At 41.7% G+C, this 16,870-nt stretch overlaps 1 protein-coding gene and 1 long non-coding RNA gene across 11 annotated transcripts in view; one reads left to right on the forward strand and one right to left on the reverse strand.

The window, feature by feature from the left end:
* LOC103554261 (uncharacterized) overlaps window positions 1-12,060 on the reverse strand; it is a 38,671-nt gene extending 26,611 nt beyond the window's left edge. The window contains exons 1-3 of one of the 4 annotated variants that reach the window (XR_011531461.1): window positions 8,834-8,912; window positions 8,367-8,580; window positions 7,410-7,445 (exon numbers count right to left, since the gene is read on the reverse strand). This is a non-coding gene — a long non-coding RNA (uncharacterized lncRNA). Of the gene's footprint in view, window positions 1-7,409; window positions 7,446-8,366; window positions 8,581-8,833; window positions 8,913-11,795 lie in introns of those variants that run through there. The other 3 variants (XR_011531462.1, XR_545657.2, XR_011531463.1) reach the window with 3 other exon arrangements.
* A 114-nt stretch (window positions 12,061-12,174) lies between these two features.
* RIC1 (RIC1 homolog, RAB6A GEF complex partner 1) overlaps window positions 12,175-16,870 on the forward strand; it is a 145,676-nt gene continuing 140,980 nt past the window's right edge. For 3 of the 7 annotated variants that reach the window (XM_070590014.1, XM_070590015.1, XM_070590012.1), the window contains exon 1: window positions 12,387-12,747. In XM_070590014.1, the coding sequence (XP_070446115.1) occupies window positions 12,604-12,747 (144 nt within the window). In that variant the 5' untranslated portion in view covers window positions 12,387-12,603. Of the gene's footprint in view, window positions 12,748-16,870 lie in introns of all 7 variants that reach the window. The other 4 variants (XM_070590009.1, XM_070590013.1, XM_070590011.1 and 1 more) reach the window with 4 other exon arrangements.

Here is a 16,870-nt window from a genome sequence, read left to right on the forward strand (position 1 = left end):
TGCCACAGAAAAATCCATAAATGGTCACTTTGCAGAAGAGAAAATATCAAAAATAAAAGTATAAAAAGATTCTCCACCTTCATTAGTGATCATATAAATGTTAATTAAGATTACATTAAAAAACCATAGTATATTCTTCAGATGGGCTAAACTTAAGAAGTACTACTATACTAAGTAATTGCAAAGACTTGGATCAAAGGAGGCTCTCAGGCAATGCTGGTGTGAGTATAAGTTGGCAACAGCACTCTGGAATAGAATTTGGCATTATCTTTTAAAGTTGAACATGTGAATACTCTACAGTCCAGCAATGTGTACTCTTAGGTATACATTGAAGAGGAATTCTTGCACAAGTCCGCCAGAAAACACAAACATGGATGTTGATAGTAGCACTTTTTGTAATAGTAGGAAACGAAAACAGTCAGGGTTTGCTCAGAGAAGCAGAATCACTATGAGAAATAAATACAGGAAGGGATTTACTATAGAGATTTGACTATATGCAATTATGGAAGCTGGTTACACTGCCTATGTGAGGCTGTTGTTCCTGTGTCTAGTGCTGGCGGTAGTCACAGGACATGTAGTCAGGATGCTAAGTGAGGGAAGCAAGGACAAACTGGAACCCACAAGGATGGACTGGAATCTGTGTCTCTCACCACTTCCAGACCTCTAGCGTCATTCATCACGGAGTTAAACACACTCTTGACCCAAGAGCAGGAGAGGCTGAAGCAGGAGATCCGAAAGGAGTTGCAAGAGCTATGGGCCTGCACAGACCTCCTCAGTGTTTAAGTAAATACGGCTGCTCCTTCACTTCCACCTTCCGTATTGGGCACAAAATGTCTTTTGTGTTTTCACATGAGAAGTATAAGAGGCCCAGAGAAGTGAAGTGACTTGTAACCTAGAAGTCCATTTTTAAGAAATAACCTTACGCATCTGAAATTCTTCTCAAGAGAGTGCATGTCAGTATTTTGGATCTGGGTACATGCTACTCTCCCTCTCCAAGGGACATTCCTGACCCACGTACTTGTGCCTGTTGCCTCTGATGATATCATGTACACAGGTTTAGGTAGCTCTGCAATAACAGATCTACTTATACTATTAATCTCCAAAGGAAGCTTCTCATTCCACTGCAAATAGATGTGATCTTGCGACCAATTTCCTCCTGAATCTTTATATACAATCTTATCTAAATTTGAGCATTGCATCCAAATGTTCATTTTATTTAAATGTGAATTGCTGGCTTAGAGCTAAGGCCAAGTTCTCAATCCTCTATCCAAATCTGGTACCAAATTATCCATGATTACTCTGTGACTATTAATCAAGGGGGAAAAACACTCTTTGGCAGAAGAGGATGAGAAAGTTCCTAACCTTCATCTCTCTGTTCTTGGCTACTCATCCAGGATCAAGTTTAAACCCATTACCAGAACATAGCATTAGAATTAAAATTATTTAAAGGAGAGAATGATAAGTCTTTGTCAATGCATTATTTTGAGCAATAATAATACAACGAAGTTCCAGTTCTGAGAAAGAGTTTGGTTAATCTCCTCAAGAACATTATAGCAATATATAACTTGAAGAGACATTTTTCCCCTCTATATCTAAAAACATTGGGTCAAGAACAGTTGATCAGAGTTGAATACAATTTTGTATTAGATGTTTTACTGTGGTTTTTAGACTTTGAACAGCAAATACTTTAGTTTAAATCATTTCAGTGAGGTAAAATCTAGTTTCATAAAATAACAAATTGGAATGTAGTGATTTAAATTTGCAATTTTTTCTCTGAAAACTATTTGTCATACAAATCTTTAAATGGTGAGTTCCACTACTGACTTTAAAATATAATTTAACTCACCAAATATGGTTCATAGTCCACTTTTTCAGGAAGGGGTTTTTACAAAGTGAGATGTATCAGTACTTCTTTCATTTCTATTTAAGTCATTCTCTCTTCCTTTTTGCTAATTTATTTATTTATTGACTCTATTTCTAAGATAGTTTACAACAAAATGGCACCACAACCCACATTTTCATAAATATTACATTTATGGGGTTATTTTCTCAATATGATTATTATTCAGAGACTTTAAAAGAGAGATAGGCAAATTTCCTCCTGTAAGAGAGTGATTATGGGGCTGGCCTGGCAGCATAGTGGTTAAGTTCTCAAGTTCTGCTTTGGTAGTGGCCCAAAGTTCATGGGTTCAGATCCCAGGCACGGACCTACACACTGCTTGTCAAGCCATGCTGCGGCAGCATCCCACAGACAAAATAGAGGAAGACTGGCATAGATGTTATCTCAGCGACAATCTTCCTCACCAAAAAAAACAAAAAAAACAGAGAGAGAGAGTGATCATTAATACCACCCTTGAAGCAAGCACAAGACAGGTCTACACAGAGACAATAATAGGCTGCTTTGACTTTCTCTTCCTTACTTTTTTGGGTCTAGACTTGAGGAGTTAAGGTGTCCGGTTATGGACACCTGGACTGTGGTTACCTGCCACAAATTGGGTTCTCAGGGAAGCAGACTCTGAGACAGAGATTAGGGTACAGGAAATTTATCAGGAATTGCCCTGGGAATCAAACCGGTCTGCTGTTCTGGCTTAGGCCAATATTAAAGGAGGGAACAGTGCCCTCCACCCTAGGCCAGGAGGAAGATGAATCTAGGGGGATATAAGATCCAGCTATTCCTCTCCGTTTGGAGCTTCTCCTTCCAGTGTTGATTTGGGAGGCTATGTGTTTATTTTAATTAAGCAAGGCAACGTTTTTTTTTATCAAGAGTCTGTAAATATTAGTGGCTAAACATTTTAAAAATTTGGAATTTCAATTCTAATCTTCATTATCCATGACTGACTTAGAAAAATACAGCTTTGTACTGAAATAAATTTACTATATATTTATTTCAGATGCTATCTTAAGAATGGAAAAATTAGTGTTTTCTGCTTTTTTGGAAAATATGATACGTTTTCTTCTCATAGTTTTTTGTTGTTGTCTTTATGTGGCCCCACAGTGCTCTCCATGCCCTCTGCATCCCTTCCCAAAATCTGTTTTTGCAGTCAGTTAGGTAGCAATATTTAGCAACAAAGAAAAATCTAAGCAGGACCCACCCAGCTTTTATATCCTGCATGGCTTAACTTTAATGAAAGTTTGAGTTTTTCCAAAAGTCTGGTCTTCACTGACTGAGGAGGAAAAACAGTTGGAAAAAAATGCTTTGAGTATGTGAACCATGTAATTTCATTTGAACTACGGAATTCCAAAAATACTTGCTTATTGGAAGGGCAGTTATGTTTTTGTGTTGGAACTTGTTATGGAGAAGGATAAGTACTAGCTCTTTCCTCCCTTATTTTTTCTCATAAACATAAAAAAAATTAAAGACTGTCTGAGTGGCTGGGTAGGAAAATAGTGTAGAGAAGGTAAGTTAGATCACAAGATGGGTCTGCCCTAGAACCTACTCCTTCCTACTGGGATCTATCTCCTCTTCTGGGACCTGTTGAGCACCACTCGGTTTGAGACAACCCTCTTCCCTTCTGATGATAATTCAGGGCTGCGTCTGTCCATGTCTTCAAGACTAGTTGGACTGAGACCCAAAGATTTCATCAGTTCTGCTCACAGAAGCCAGTGTAAATGCTGTGCCAGTAGCAAGACTGGAACTTCTGGGTTCCTGCTGGGCAACCTGGTCAAGCAGAACACTTTTAGATCCTGTCTGATTTTAGGTCTCTGTGAGGGGATCAAGGGTTAATAACATTATTAATAAATAGCATTTTGGGGAATATGTGCTATGTGCCAGTCAAAATACTGGGTACTTGTACATGAATTATTCAATCCCCATAACAATGCTTTGTGGAATTTTGAAGCTTAGAGAAGTTAAGAACCCAGATTCTGAAACTAGTCTGTGTCCAGAGCCTTTGGTCTTCTTCCCTGTTCTTTGAGCCCTGGCTTTCGATAATGGGTCTCAGTGTACTAGACTGGAATCTCAGACACCAGTGGAGCAGATGCTGTTGGTGCCCTGCCCATGTCTCCTTAGGGCCTTACCCACTACCAGCAGCTGCACCACCTTGCAATGGCTTTCTAGTGGCTAAAGGTCCAACTGTGAGCATAGAGGCTGGATGTGTAAAGATTTAATGCCTCCCAGGAGCAGCCCTTAACTAATGATTGATAGGACCTGGTGTATAAATCTCCAGCTTCCTTGCTTCTCAGGAAGAATAACTCAGAAGCATGAGTTCTAGACTGGTTCCCAGAATTCCCTAGAGGGACTAAGTGCCTGTTACCCATAGTGCTAACGTGCTTGAAAACACTCCCTCTATTGGCTGTCTTCCCTTCCTTGTCTTCCTTCCTTTGCTGGCATTTCCTGAGATCACCACCCAAAAAAACTATTTGTATGTGTCTTCTTGTCTCAGGGTCAGCTTCTGGGGAAACCAAAACAAAGACAAAGAGTAAAGGACAGGTGGGGCTCTGAAGGAGAAGAACCCAGGTGGAGGAGATGGTGTATTGCTGGAAGGAGGGCACAGGGTTGCTTCTGCAGGAAGCAGCCTCACAGATGGTACCCTGTTCTTGAAGGTGACAGCGTCTTTGTGAGACAGGAGAGAAAGGTTTTGGAGGATTATTGAATATTGACACACTGGATGGTTCTTTGCTTGCTTAGGTAGTACTTCTTTCAGAAGTTCTCTTTTGCTCCATTTTCTTTTTATCTGAATTTGTCCAAAGTTTAATAAGAAGCAAGAGAACCCAGGAAATGCAACTCTTAATAAGTGGAATAATGAAACAAGACAGAAATGCCAACATGTTCTCAATAGAACACTGAGGAAGCAATCATAAGTAAATGAAAGACAAAAAGTACATATAAAATTTTGGAGGATTTATAACTTACCCATATGGCCTGAATATAATAATGCTATGTACCATGTTTCATACTAACAAACTGAATTAGGCTCTTTCACCGATTTTATTACACTTAAAGGACAGTTTCTCAACTTGTGACTCTATGGCCTTTCTCTTGCTTTGTTAAGGTTAATGGCATTATAAAGTATTAACAATTGCGTTCACATATTTTAATTCCTTGACTGTCTTTGATTTTATATCCTCAACTTTATGTCTGCATTAACTGTTTTGCCTAAGACTAGACATCTTTAAAATTCATTACATGGTGGTTATATGGTCTGAATATGTTTGTTTTGAAACTTTTGCTTGGGGGTATTGTTATTAGTGCTTTCCTGATGAATAAACTTAAAAACGTCCATTATTTTTATAAAATCTGTAGATTAGCAGAGGATGATAAAACCTTAAGTAGATATTTCTTCTAGTGAATAGTTTAACCACAGGAGGGAATTGTATGAGCAATAACAGGATATTTTGAGATCCTCTTTAGAGGATCTCAGCACCCATTTCCTATTCCTTGAGTCTTGAATCCTTGAGTCTCGATATGCTGCCACATTTTAGCCAATAAGTATTTTCACCAGAGATCTGGGTTACAGAGCTGGATAAGCCCTAATATTAACAGACATTATCAGGTAAACTGGTTTTTACCTCCTTGATCATGGAAGGAAATGGGCTTAATAATAAAGTATATACAGGCAATGGCCAACTTCCTTTTCAAATCCACACACCTGGCTGATTTAAGCCCATGTGTTTCACCCTACCTGATCAAGGTAAAAACATGGAGGGAGCTCTGGCCATCTTTGTCAATTTTCTTGTCTTTACGACAGTGGAATCCTGAGACAACCTCCGAGAACAATGTGCTTGCTTGGGGTTCGGGTAGTGCAGCCCAAGGCAAGAACACAATCAAATCCTAGAGACTTTCAGAGGAAAGTAAGAGCCTGCACTGCATTACATTGGGCATTTTTAGGAAGTGACTTGGGTAGGGGGAAATTCTTTAATTGGTGAATCATATGTTGAATGATCTGGATGTGCTAATGTTGTTAAAATACTACCTAATTGTTAAAAGGTTAACTCCTTGATTCATTTATAATCTTCAACATCATATCTGAGTGATGTGATTCATTCCTCCCTCTCTTCCTTCCAGTGCTTATTTTCAAGAATTCACATGACCCTTTGGATAAATTATTGTTTTCATTTTTGCTTAAGATACAAAGAATGTTATTCTCCAGGTGAATGTGAAAATGCCGATTTCATTCATTTTCTTAGCAGAGTAATCTTTCTGTATGAAGGATTCAGCAAGAAAAAATATTCTTAGGAATTTAAAAAAATTAGTTAATAAGTCAGCCTGATGTTAACTATGTATATTTAGTTAGGGGGAAAATAAGTTTGTGGAAAGAGACAGTACAGTGAAGTTGTTAAGTGTTAAGGTTCAGGGTTCAAGTTTTGATTCTACCACTTCCCAACTCTGAATCTTGGGCCTCTCTAAACCTCAGTTTCTTTGTCTGTAAAATAGAGATAATGTCTATCTCATATGATTGCTAAGAGGGTAAAAATTAAGGAATGTAAAGTGCTTAGAGCAGTATCTAGCACATAATAAGGGCTGAATAAATACTAGTTCTATTTTCATTATTTGTGTAACAGCACCAATCATTAGGAAGTTCTTCTTTGTGTCTAATCCAAAATATACTGCTGGGGCCAGCCCTGTGGCCGAGTGGTTAAGTTTGTGTGCTCCGCTTCTGCGGCCCAGGGTTTCGCTGGTTCTCATCACGGGCACAGACATGACACCGCTCGTCAGGCCACATTGAGGCAGCGTCCCACATGCCACAACTAGAAGGACCCAAAACTAAAATATACAACTATGTACTGGGGGGATTTGGGGAGAAAAAGCAGAAAAACAAACAAGCAAAAACCCCCCAAAATATACTGCTAAGGGCATGGATTACTCTGAGCTCTTGGTTTCTAGCATTAAAAAAAAAAAGAAAAGCTGATAAGATAGGTATTATTATCATCTCTACTCTACAGATGGGGAACAGTTAAGGGTAGCTTAGAGGGCTAGATGAGCAACATGAAGGTGATCAGCACAGACCAGGTCTGAACCCTGGTCTTTATGCTAAATGAAACAAGCCAGTCACAAAAAGACAAATACTGTAAGATTTCACTTATATGGAGTAACGAAGGTAGTCAAATTTACAGAAACAGAAAGTAGAATGGTAGTTGTCAGGGGCTGGGGGAGGGGGAAAAAAGAAGTTGTTGTTTAATGGATATAGTGTTTCAGTTTTGCAAGATGAAAAAGTTCTGGTGATCTGTTTCACAACATGTGTATATACTTATGCTACACTTAAAAATGGTTAAGACAGTAAATTTTATGTTATGTGTTTACCACCATAAAAGAATATAAACCACAAAAAAGGTAATAATAAAAAGAACACTGTTGCCCTTTTATAAAATTTTGGACTATTACAAAACATAACAGTTATATAGTTAATATTAAGGTTTGGTTTGATAAAAAAATTTTCATGGAAACTGTTAATTTCTAGAATTGTACTCACTTGGGGTTTATAATTCTTGAAGTTGTCAAATTAAACCTAGTGGAAAACATAAGAATAACGGATGAGAATAGGACAGAAGCCAAAACTATTGTATACCAGAATGTTTTGTTACAATTAGGCACTAAATTTGGCTCTAAGCTTCCTGATAAATACAGGAGATAAAGGGACAATGCAATGAATATGAGTTTTTGTCCAAACTAATGAAGGCATATTTGTCTGAATAGAGAGAGAGAAGGAGGAGGAGAAGGAGGTGGAGGTAGAGGAGGAGGAGAAGGGAAAGAAGAAGGGAGGGAGGAGGGAGAGAGAGAGGTCTGATTAGAACTATGGTGAATTCTCTACCATCTCACATTATGGGGTTAAACAATTTCTTTGTCCAACTCTTGCTATTTTAATAAAAAATACACACAGAAAATTCGGGTACGGCATTTTTTTATACTGGAAAACTGGTTGAGACATGGTCAAACAGAACAATTGTTATTATTGGCTAATTTGTGTGGAATCAGGTCTGTTTCCAATGATTTTTTAATTTCTAAAAAGACCAAAGCGAAGAGAAGGAATAGTGACTCTTTCTATCTTGCTTGATTAGGAACGATAGGCTTCCTCACTTTATTTTCTAGTTTGTGTTCATGCTCCAGCCTAGAGTTTCGTTTGTATCCATAAGACTTATTAATAATAAGCCATGCTGCCTTTATGGTTAATTAAATGATTCCAAGCAATATTTAACACTGTTTACTGAGGAAGATTTTGGACAAGGTAGACTGGTTAGTCACATATGACCAAAGTTAATGAGATGTCCTTTTCAATTTAAATGTTTACACTTATTATTGAAAATCTCAACCATATAGAAAAGGACAGTTAATGACACAATCAATTCCCAACTACCCATCACTTAGCTTCAAGGATTTTATCAGTTCATGCCCAACTTTGTTTCATAGGTAGTTCCACCTCTCCACTCACCTTCAGATTATTTTGAAGCAAAACTCAGACATCACATCATTTCAGCTGAGATATTCATTACCAATTTTCAGAAGAGGATAAATGATAATCAAGAGTCTAACCCAGGGGTTGGCCCGGTGGTGCAGTGGTTAAGTTCCCATGTTCCGCTTCGGTGGCCCGGGGTTCACCGGTTCAGATCCTGGGTGCGGACCAACGCACCACTTGTCAAGCCATGCTGTGGCAGGGGTCCCACATATAAAGTAGAGGAAGATGGGCACAGATGTTAGCTCAAGGCCAGTCTTCCTCAGCAAAAAGAGGAGGATTGGCGGCAGATGTTAGCTCAGGGCTAATCTTACTCAAGAAAAAAAAATGAGTCTAACCCAGAAGCAAATACATCAGTTGCACATGACAAAAGTGTAATAAGGTCGAATGTTAAAGCATAGTAAAGAGTCATAAACTAAAGAAGTATCATCTTCAGTGAATATTACCATAGGCTCTTACGGAGGTCCCCAAACATTGGGAGTGGTGTGCTCAGAACAAAAATCTGGTCCCAGTACTGTCACGTCGTCATCAGGAGTCTGAATGTGTGAAGAGGTACGCAGGGCCTACTTTTAGTCTGGTGACTCAGAATGCCTTTCCTCCTAATCTTCCTGTCACTAGTCTTGGGACTCTGCCTGAAACTCCACATTACACATTACTCCCTTTGATTTGCCAGTACTGCAGGCCCCATTTAGAGCAGAACAAGTGGGACATTTTCAATCATTAGCAATTTAACTGTTTTACATAACTTTTTTTCTCATTACAAAAGTAACATGAGTTTATTATAGGGAATTTGGAAAATACAAAAAAAGCCCACAAAGAACATAAAAAGCACCCATAATCAGGGGTAAACACCAATATTTTAGTACATTTTCTTCCATTTTTTTTTCTAGGCACATATAGACTTTTTTTCATGAACACAGGATATTTAACATACTGTCTTTAATCTGCTTTCATTACTTCATAATATATAATTAACACACTTATATATGATTAAATATTCTTCCCCAACACAATTTTTTATTTTTGCAAAATGCTCCATTGTAAGGAAGGACTATGATTAATGTCTTTTCGAGGTCACTTAGACTATTTCCTCTTAGCTACAACTTTGTGGGGTACATTTTATTTTTTGAGGAAGATTAGCGCTGAGCTAACATCTGCTGCCAATCCTCCTCTTTTTGTTGAGGAAGACTGGCCCTGAGCTAACATCCATGCCCATCTTCCTCTACTTTATGTGTGGGACGCCTGCCACAGCATGGCTTGCCAAGTGGTGTCACGTCTGCACCCAGGATCTGAACCAGCGAACCCCGGGCCACCGAAGCGGAATGTGCGAACTTAACCGCTGCACCACCGGGCCAGCCCTACATGGGGTACATTCTTAAAGCTAAAATTCTGTACTTAGTGTTAATTTCCTTAGAAAATAATCACAGGAAAGAAATAGTTGGGGCCAAGGGTATCCACATTTTTCAGATCTCTTTTTTTTTTAATGTAATCCCAACTACCCTTAGAAAAACTGCACCAAATTACATTCCCACCAACAGTTTATAAATGTACCTCGGCTTCCGTGCACCCTTACCAACATTACTTCGTGTAATAAAAAAGCCCTGTTAGTTGATAGATGAAAACATGCACCTATTAACTTTCATTCATCAGTTTAGTCTTAGCTCAGAGTAGAGTTCAATAAGTTTGACTAGAGAGTGATGGTGATAGGGTAAGGGAAGGAGAAGGAAGATCCAGGGCATGGGAATTGCTAGTGTATTTTACAAAGTAAAGTTAGAATATGATATCTGAAAGTTGGAAAATCCAGTCCATAAAGTTTCTATCACAATGGAAGGACTTTTAAGTAAAGGGTTGTGGAGAGTCAGATATTTCACTTTTTCCCCCCAAAGGGGAGAAAGGCCCAGAGCGTCTCCTCCTCCCCCTCTCACCACCAGGAGCAACTGCCACAATTCAATTCAATTCAGTCTAAAGATCACCGGGTCTGTAGAAGAAAGGCCAGTTCTTTTCAGGCCATGTGACTTCAGGCATGTCCACCCCTCTGGTCATATTTCCTCATTAGGAAAGTGAGAATAACATCACACCATTACCTACTTTGAAGACTTACTGTGAAACTAAAGCAAGTCACACATTGGAAAATATTTTGAAACTTTAAGTGCTACAAAGGGGTATGGCAAGGGAATTAGATTCTGAAGTCAGCAAGTAAAGTTAACGCTGAGTGCAATAAAAATTACGTAGAAGTTCCTTAAATTGTGTACAAGCGCTGCAAGATGCTCACATTTAGGAGGTACATGAGAACAAAGAACCTCTGAAGGAGAGCTGGGACAAACACACTCTCAGTAAAATTGACAGTGGAATTGCTGCACTGTAACTTTTTTCATTTCCTCTCTCTTTCTGCCAAGTGCATAACTGAATCTGAGCAAGTAAGATGAAAGTATGATGCAACTGTATTATTCTTCTACAATTTTATATTGGCAACTCAAGAAACCTATCTGGGCTTATTTGCTTAACGGTGAAGTTCAGCTGGATCAGGTTTCATCCAGTGTTTCATCTGACAAATATTTTGAGTTTACTATTCTTAACTACGTTCCAAGCTGCTGTGCTGGTTGTCGGAAAAAAACACCAGGAAGGAGGCACAGTCTGACCACAAGAGGCTGGTGAGCGGTGAGGCAGTTTCAACTTTGATTTGAGGAATCCTGGGGTTCTTTGATCACCTTCTGGGGAACGTAGTGAATGTTTAGAAAAATTACAGAGTTACATATTTTGTTCTGAATTCCAGCTAAAATGCTACATCTAATAAGTATTAACTTTCTTTTTTACTCTTTATGTTGTTACTTTTTATGAGTTAACATTTTTTATAAACCTGGGCTAACTCAAATATTTTTTAATTGAAAAAGTAATATAAACATGGAAAATTTCAAACTGTACAAAAACGACAGACAACGAGAAGCAAGTCTTTTATTCCAGGTCCTCCTTCCCCCACTCCACACTCCATCTCCACTATTGCCGTCCTCTTAGAGGTAATCATAGGGTCAATACTTTAAAAGAAACAGTTGTTGTTAAGGTGATCCCTGGGGTCCAAAACACCAAACTACAAAATCTCTAAAGTTCTTTCCAGCTCTAAAGTTAAGTCTGTCTTTTGCAGCATATCCTCTGCCGAGGGTGGAAAAGAGATAGACAGCCTCGCCTTGTCTAACATTACGGTTGGTAAAGGGACAGATGAATGCAAACTGAATTCAAAAATATACACTAGATTTAGAACTCCTAAAGGACAGAGGACGGCCCTCAAGCACTTTCATGGTAGGTGATTTATTTACCGACTGAATAAAGGTGCCCTCTAGGATGTAAACTCCACGCGGGCAGGACCTTCACCACCAGCTTTCACAAAGTTCTTGGCACACAACAGGGACTCACCGGCCCAAGGACCCGACAGCTCAACACAGACGCCGTAGCGCGGAGCACAGGGCGAGGACTCGAGCGGGGAACGTCAGGTGACTCGAGCTTCTCTGCACCCCCTCCTCCGTGGCGTTGCAGCGCCGGGCCCGCCCCGACCAGAGTCCTCACCAATCCGAGAGGGAAGACAAATTTGGCTAGGCCAGGCGAGGGGCGTGTCCCACCGGCCGAGTCGCCTCGCAGCCGCGTCTAGCCCGGCTCAGCCCACATGCCCTCCGCTCAGGCGGTTGTCCCGCCCTCCCGGCCCTGACGGTACGCTCCAGATTGCAAGTGGGAGGTGCAGAGGAGCAAGCGCTGGGCAAAAGCGCATGCGTACTGACGCAGCGCGGCGGCCCCTGGCGAAGATTAGGGCGGAGCTTCAGAAAGCGGAGCGCAGGGGAGGGAGAAGTCTCCAGTGCGCGCGCGCAGGGCAGCCCTCTCCAGCCAGACCCACGCGGCGCGGCGTGGTGACGCCCGTGCGGCCCGAGGAAGGGGCGGGGCCGGGGCGGGTCTCCGCGCTCCTCCCGCCCCCTCCCCGGCCGGACTCTCCCTCCCACTCCCTCCCCCACACTGGGCCCCGTCAGCGCGGGGCTGCCTTCGTCGCTTAGCATCGCGTCGGCCCGGCCCGGCCCGGCCCGGCCAGCGGGCAGATGCCCCCAGCTGCCGCTGCCGCCGCCGCCGACTCGGCCGGTGGCGGTGTGGGAGGCAGGCGTCCGGCCCCGGGCCGCTGAGTGTGACGGACGGGGCCGGGGCCGCCGGGCGCCGCGGCGTCGGCGGCTCCGCGCGGATCATGTATTTCCTGAGCGGCTGGCCCAAGAGGCTGCTCTGGCCTCTGGGGAGCCCCGCCGAGGCGCCTTTCCACGTCCAGTCCGACCCCCAGAGGACTTTCTTCGCCGTGCTGGCCCCGGCCCGCCTCAGCATCTGGTACAGCCGCGTAAGTAGAGCCGCCCGCCGCCTCTCGCCGCTCCCTCCCGGGCGTCCGGCATCGTCCCGCCCCCAACTTCCACCCGGAGTCCCGGACCCCTGCCCCTTCGCTCCAGCCCCACTCGTGTTCGCCGTCCGCGTCCTCGTTCCACCCGCTCGGCCGCATGTCCCCCCGGGTCCGGGTGTGTCCTCCGGCCGGGGCTCCGGGCTGGATGCAGTCGCTGCTGCCCAAAAGCCCTGCGCCTCCCCGCGTTGGACCGACCGCCGCGCGCAGTGCAGACCCCGCGCGTTCCCTCGGCCGAGCCCAGACTTGCCCTTCTCTCCCTTCCCCCATTCCCCGGGGAACAAATTTGTTTTAAACTTCCCACAGTTGGAAACCTGGCCGCTGCTGTGTTCCCAGCCCTCGCTTGCTTTAAATTAGGTCGTTGTTTTGGAGTTAGGGAGAGCCTGTTGGGCTTTACCCGGTGCCAGAGTTTACAGGCGGTCATAACTTATTTCCAGCCACTGCAGCCAGAGTTCTTTATTTTTGACGAAGGGTCTGGTTATCCGAGTGTTCGCCTCACCCCTACATCTGCTCCCCACTTTCAGGCTAGTCCTTTTCTCTGCTGCTCCTGGGCTCTTGAGTAGAGAATTGTAGGGGGGTTAGGAGGAGCGGAAGTAGAACTCAGATCTGTCCGCGCTGCTCCGGGGTATTAACACTTGGAAATAATAAGATTTGGGGAGATCATGAAACTGAGTTCTATTTTTGCTTTCTGTGAATCCTGGTTTTTGCTTTCTTGTATCTAATTACCGAGTAGATAAGAGAAAAACTTCAAAAATAAGTGGTGGACGGAAAACTCCCTATTTTCCGCGAACCCTGCTGTAGGTTTGTTTATAAAAACCTCAAAATAGAGTATAAAAGTGTTCTTGTTCTTTTTTTTTTTCTAAGAAGGCAGTACTAATCGATGTCAGAGTGAAGTTTTTCTCTCTTCGAAGCTAACTTGGCTATGTAGAAATAGGTTGTGACCTTGGCTTGCTTAGATCTCTCTGAAATACCGGCTTTAGTTAAATTAATTAAAACCTCATATCTCTGGATCTGACCATTTGAATGTCTGTAAGGCCCTTAACTGTCCTCACACACAGCCCTGGTAATAGTGATGATGAGATTTAGATATTGCTGGTATCTCTTTTATATAACTACTGTAGTTAGGCTGCAAACCAGACTATTCGCTGTTAAATTTGGCTGGTTTAATTTTTTAAATAAATATCAAAACGAAATAAGTTGTTATAAAACCAGCAATGTGATTATACTGTCTGGTGCTTTATTGCATTTTCTTTTTTCTGGGGAGATTAGCCCTGAGCTAACATCTGTTGCCAATCTTCCTCTTTTTTTCCTCTCCCCAAAGCCCCAGTACATAGTTGTATGTTTTAGTTGTAAGTCCTATGTGGGCTGCTGCCACAGCATGGCTACTGACAGAGGAGTGGTGTGGTTGACGGGGAACCCAACCAGGCTGCCAAAGCAGAGAGCACTGAACTTTAACACTAGACCATCAGGGCTGGCTCTTGATTGCATTTTTGAATGTGTATATTGTATCTTTAAAGCACATGCAGAAAAAATAACTAGAACTTGAATTTTAAATTGTCTTATTAACTTAGTATGTAATTTCAATCTAATGTAACAAATTGTTTGTAAAGCTTGAAATTTAACTTTCCTTATCTCTAAAAAGGCAAACTTAATTTTAGGCAGAACTGAACTAAAATGAGGGATGGATAGACCAGAAGCCTGTAGGCTCCTTTATTCTTTTGTAAAAGAAAAATGTTCCTCAGCCTTGTTAGGAATATTGTGACTATTAAGAATATCCTTTTTTTTTTTTTTTTTAATGCTGAGGAAGATTGGCCCCGAGCTAACATCTGTTGCCAGTGTTCCTCTGTTTTGTTTGAGGAAGATTCTCCCTGAGCTAACAGCTATGGCAGTCTTCCTCTGTTTTGTATTTGGGATGCTGCTGCAGCATGGCTTGATGAGTGGTGTATAAGTCCATGCCCGCGATCTGAACCCACCAACTCTGGAATGCTGAAGTGGAGCGTGCGAATTTAACCGCTGTGCCACTGGGCCAGCCTCAAGAATATCTGTTTTTTGCTGTTGGAGTTAGATACTATATACACCTAAGGCAGCCCTGGAATTTAAAACTACTCGTACTTATTTCCTTGAAACTCTCACCCTACACACAGATGGCTACTTTCTACAGAAGTCCTGGGGCCATTAGCATTAAGATCCACTGTGCAAAAAATTAGGTTTTAGGGAATCTACAGGTTCAGAAATATGAGGTGAAAGGAAATGCAGGAATACCTTAGGGAAGGCTGCATGGTACTGTGGGTTTATGAATGGCTAACCTTGATCTCGGGCATCAGCTTTGTCACTTTAAAAATCAGGTATTGGACCAGATGATTTTAAGGTTTATGATTATATAACTGGATGAATGGGAAACAGGTGCCAGACTTCAGTTTCCAGTCTCCTCTTTCTGGGATAGGCCTTTTTTCACTAAGTTTGAAAGTTTTTATTTTGATATTTTAATTTCTAAACTTACTGAAACTATGTAAGTTAAAATAAATTTAGGTTAACAGACTTCTTTTAAAAGTGAAAACACCTCTATCTAAATTGAGGAACTATCAGTTTTCCCCGCATAATTTAGAGTGAATTGGTTTAAAATGTTTGCATAAAAACATGAAAGGTTTGATTTTGGAGAGATTGTATATGCAAGTAATTTTATAGAATAAAGGGAATTTTGAAGATCTAAAGAAGGGTTTTATGGTGTTGAGGTCTTAAAAGCTGTTTGAGGGCATTTGAAGACAGGAAGAGACATGCTCAAAGAGATCAGAGAGGATATAGTAACACGATTTACTTACTCATGTTTTGTTAGGGCTCTCTCAGTAAGTTAAGTCACTTAGGAGGGATGCATTTTTTTTTTTTTGAGGAAGATTAGTCCTGAGCTAATGTCTGCTACCAGTCCTCTTTTGCTGAGGAAAGACTAGCCCTGAGCTAACATCTGTGCCCATCTTCCTCTACTTTATATGTGGGACACCTGCCACAGCATGGCTTGACAAGCAGTGTGTAGGTCCACACCCAGGATCAGAACCCGCGAACCCTGGGCCCCTGAAGCAGAACGTGCAAACTTAACCACTGTACCACCAGGCTGGCCCCCAGGAGGGATGCATTTTTAAAAAGAGAAAACTAGGGGGCTGGCCCCGTCGCCGAGTGGTTAAGTTCGCATGCTCCGCTGCAGGCGGCCCAGTGTTTCGTTGGTTTGAATCCTGGGCGCAGACCCACATGCTGCAACTAGAAGGACCCACAACGAAGAATATACAACTATGTACCGGGGGGCTTTGGGGAGCAAAAGGAAAAAAATAAAATCTTTTTTTTTTTTTAAAAAAGAGAAAACTAGGGGGCTGGCCCCGTGGCCGAGTGGTTGGGTTCGCGCGCTCCGCTGCAGGCGGCCCAGTGTTTCATTGGTTCGAATCCTGGGCGTGGACATGGCACTGCTCATCGGACCACGCTGAGGCAGCGTCCCACGTGCCACAACTAGGACCCACAACGAAGAATATACAACTATGTACTGGGGGGCTTAGGGGAGAAAAAGGAAAAATAAAATCTGTAAAAAAAAAAAAAAAAAAAAAGAGAAAACTAGCCTTGTGGAAGGAACGTACATTTAATAGTCTAACCTGGTTTTTTTAATGTCCAAAAGAATTGCTATCTGTAAAATGTTGATTAGTCACAAGACTATGGAAATATTAAAATAAAATCTCTTAAGAATAACTTGTGTACATTTTATGGGTCTTCTAGTGAACTTTTATGTACCTCTGATAGCTACTATATTACATACCCTAGGTAGCTATTTGGAATCCCAGTGTTATAGAATCGTATCTCTTCAAAATTCTTTTCTGTTTCCAAATTTGAGAAATATAGTATAGTGCTGTTTAGATGTGTTTATGAACAGAAAAGTTTCTGTAGATACTCACTTTGCCTTTTAATTTTATCGTGAGAGTGTAATTTTTTTTCATTGTAACATGTTGATGTAAATTTGCTTTCTCTACTTTGTAATTCTACTTAGGGAGTTCTAAAAATTACTCAAGAGTTTACTACAGGGATCATCCATATA

The sequence above is a fragment of the Equus przewalskii genome, chromosome 22 (assembly GCF_037783145.1).
Source record: "Equus przewalskii isolate Varuska chromosome 22, EquPr2, whole genome shotgun sequence".
In the NCBI taxonomy this organism is placed as follows: Eukaryota; Metazoa; Chordata; class Mammalia; order Perissodactyla; family Equidae; genus Equus; species Equus przewalskii.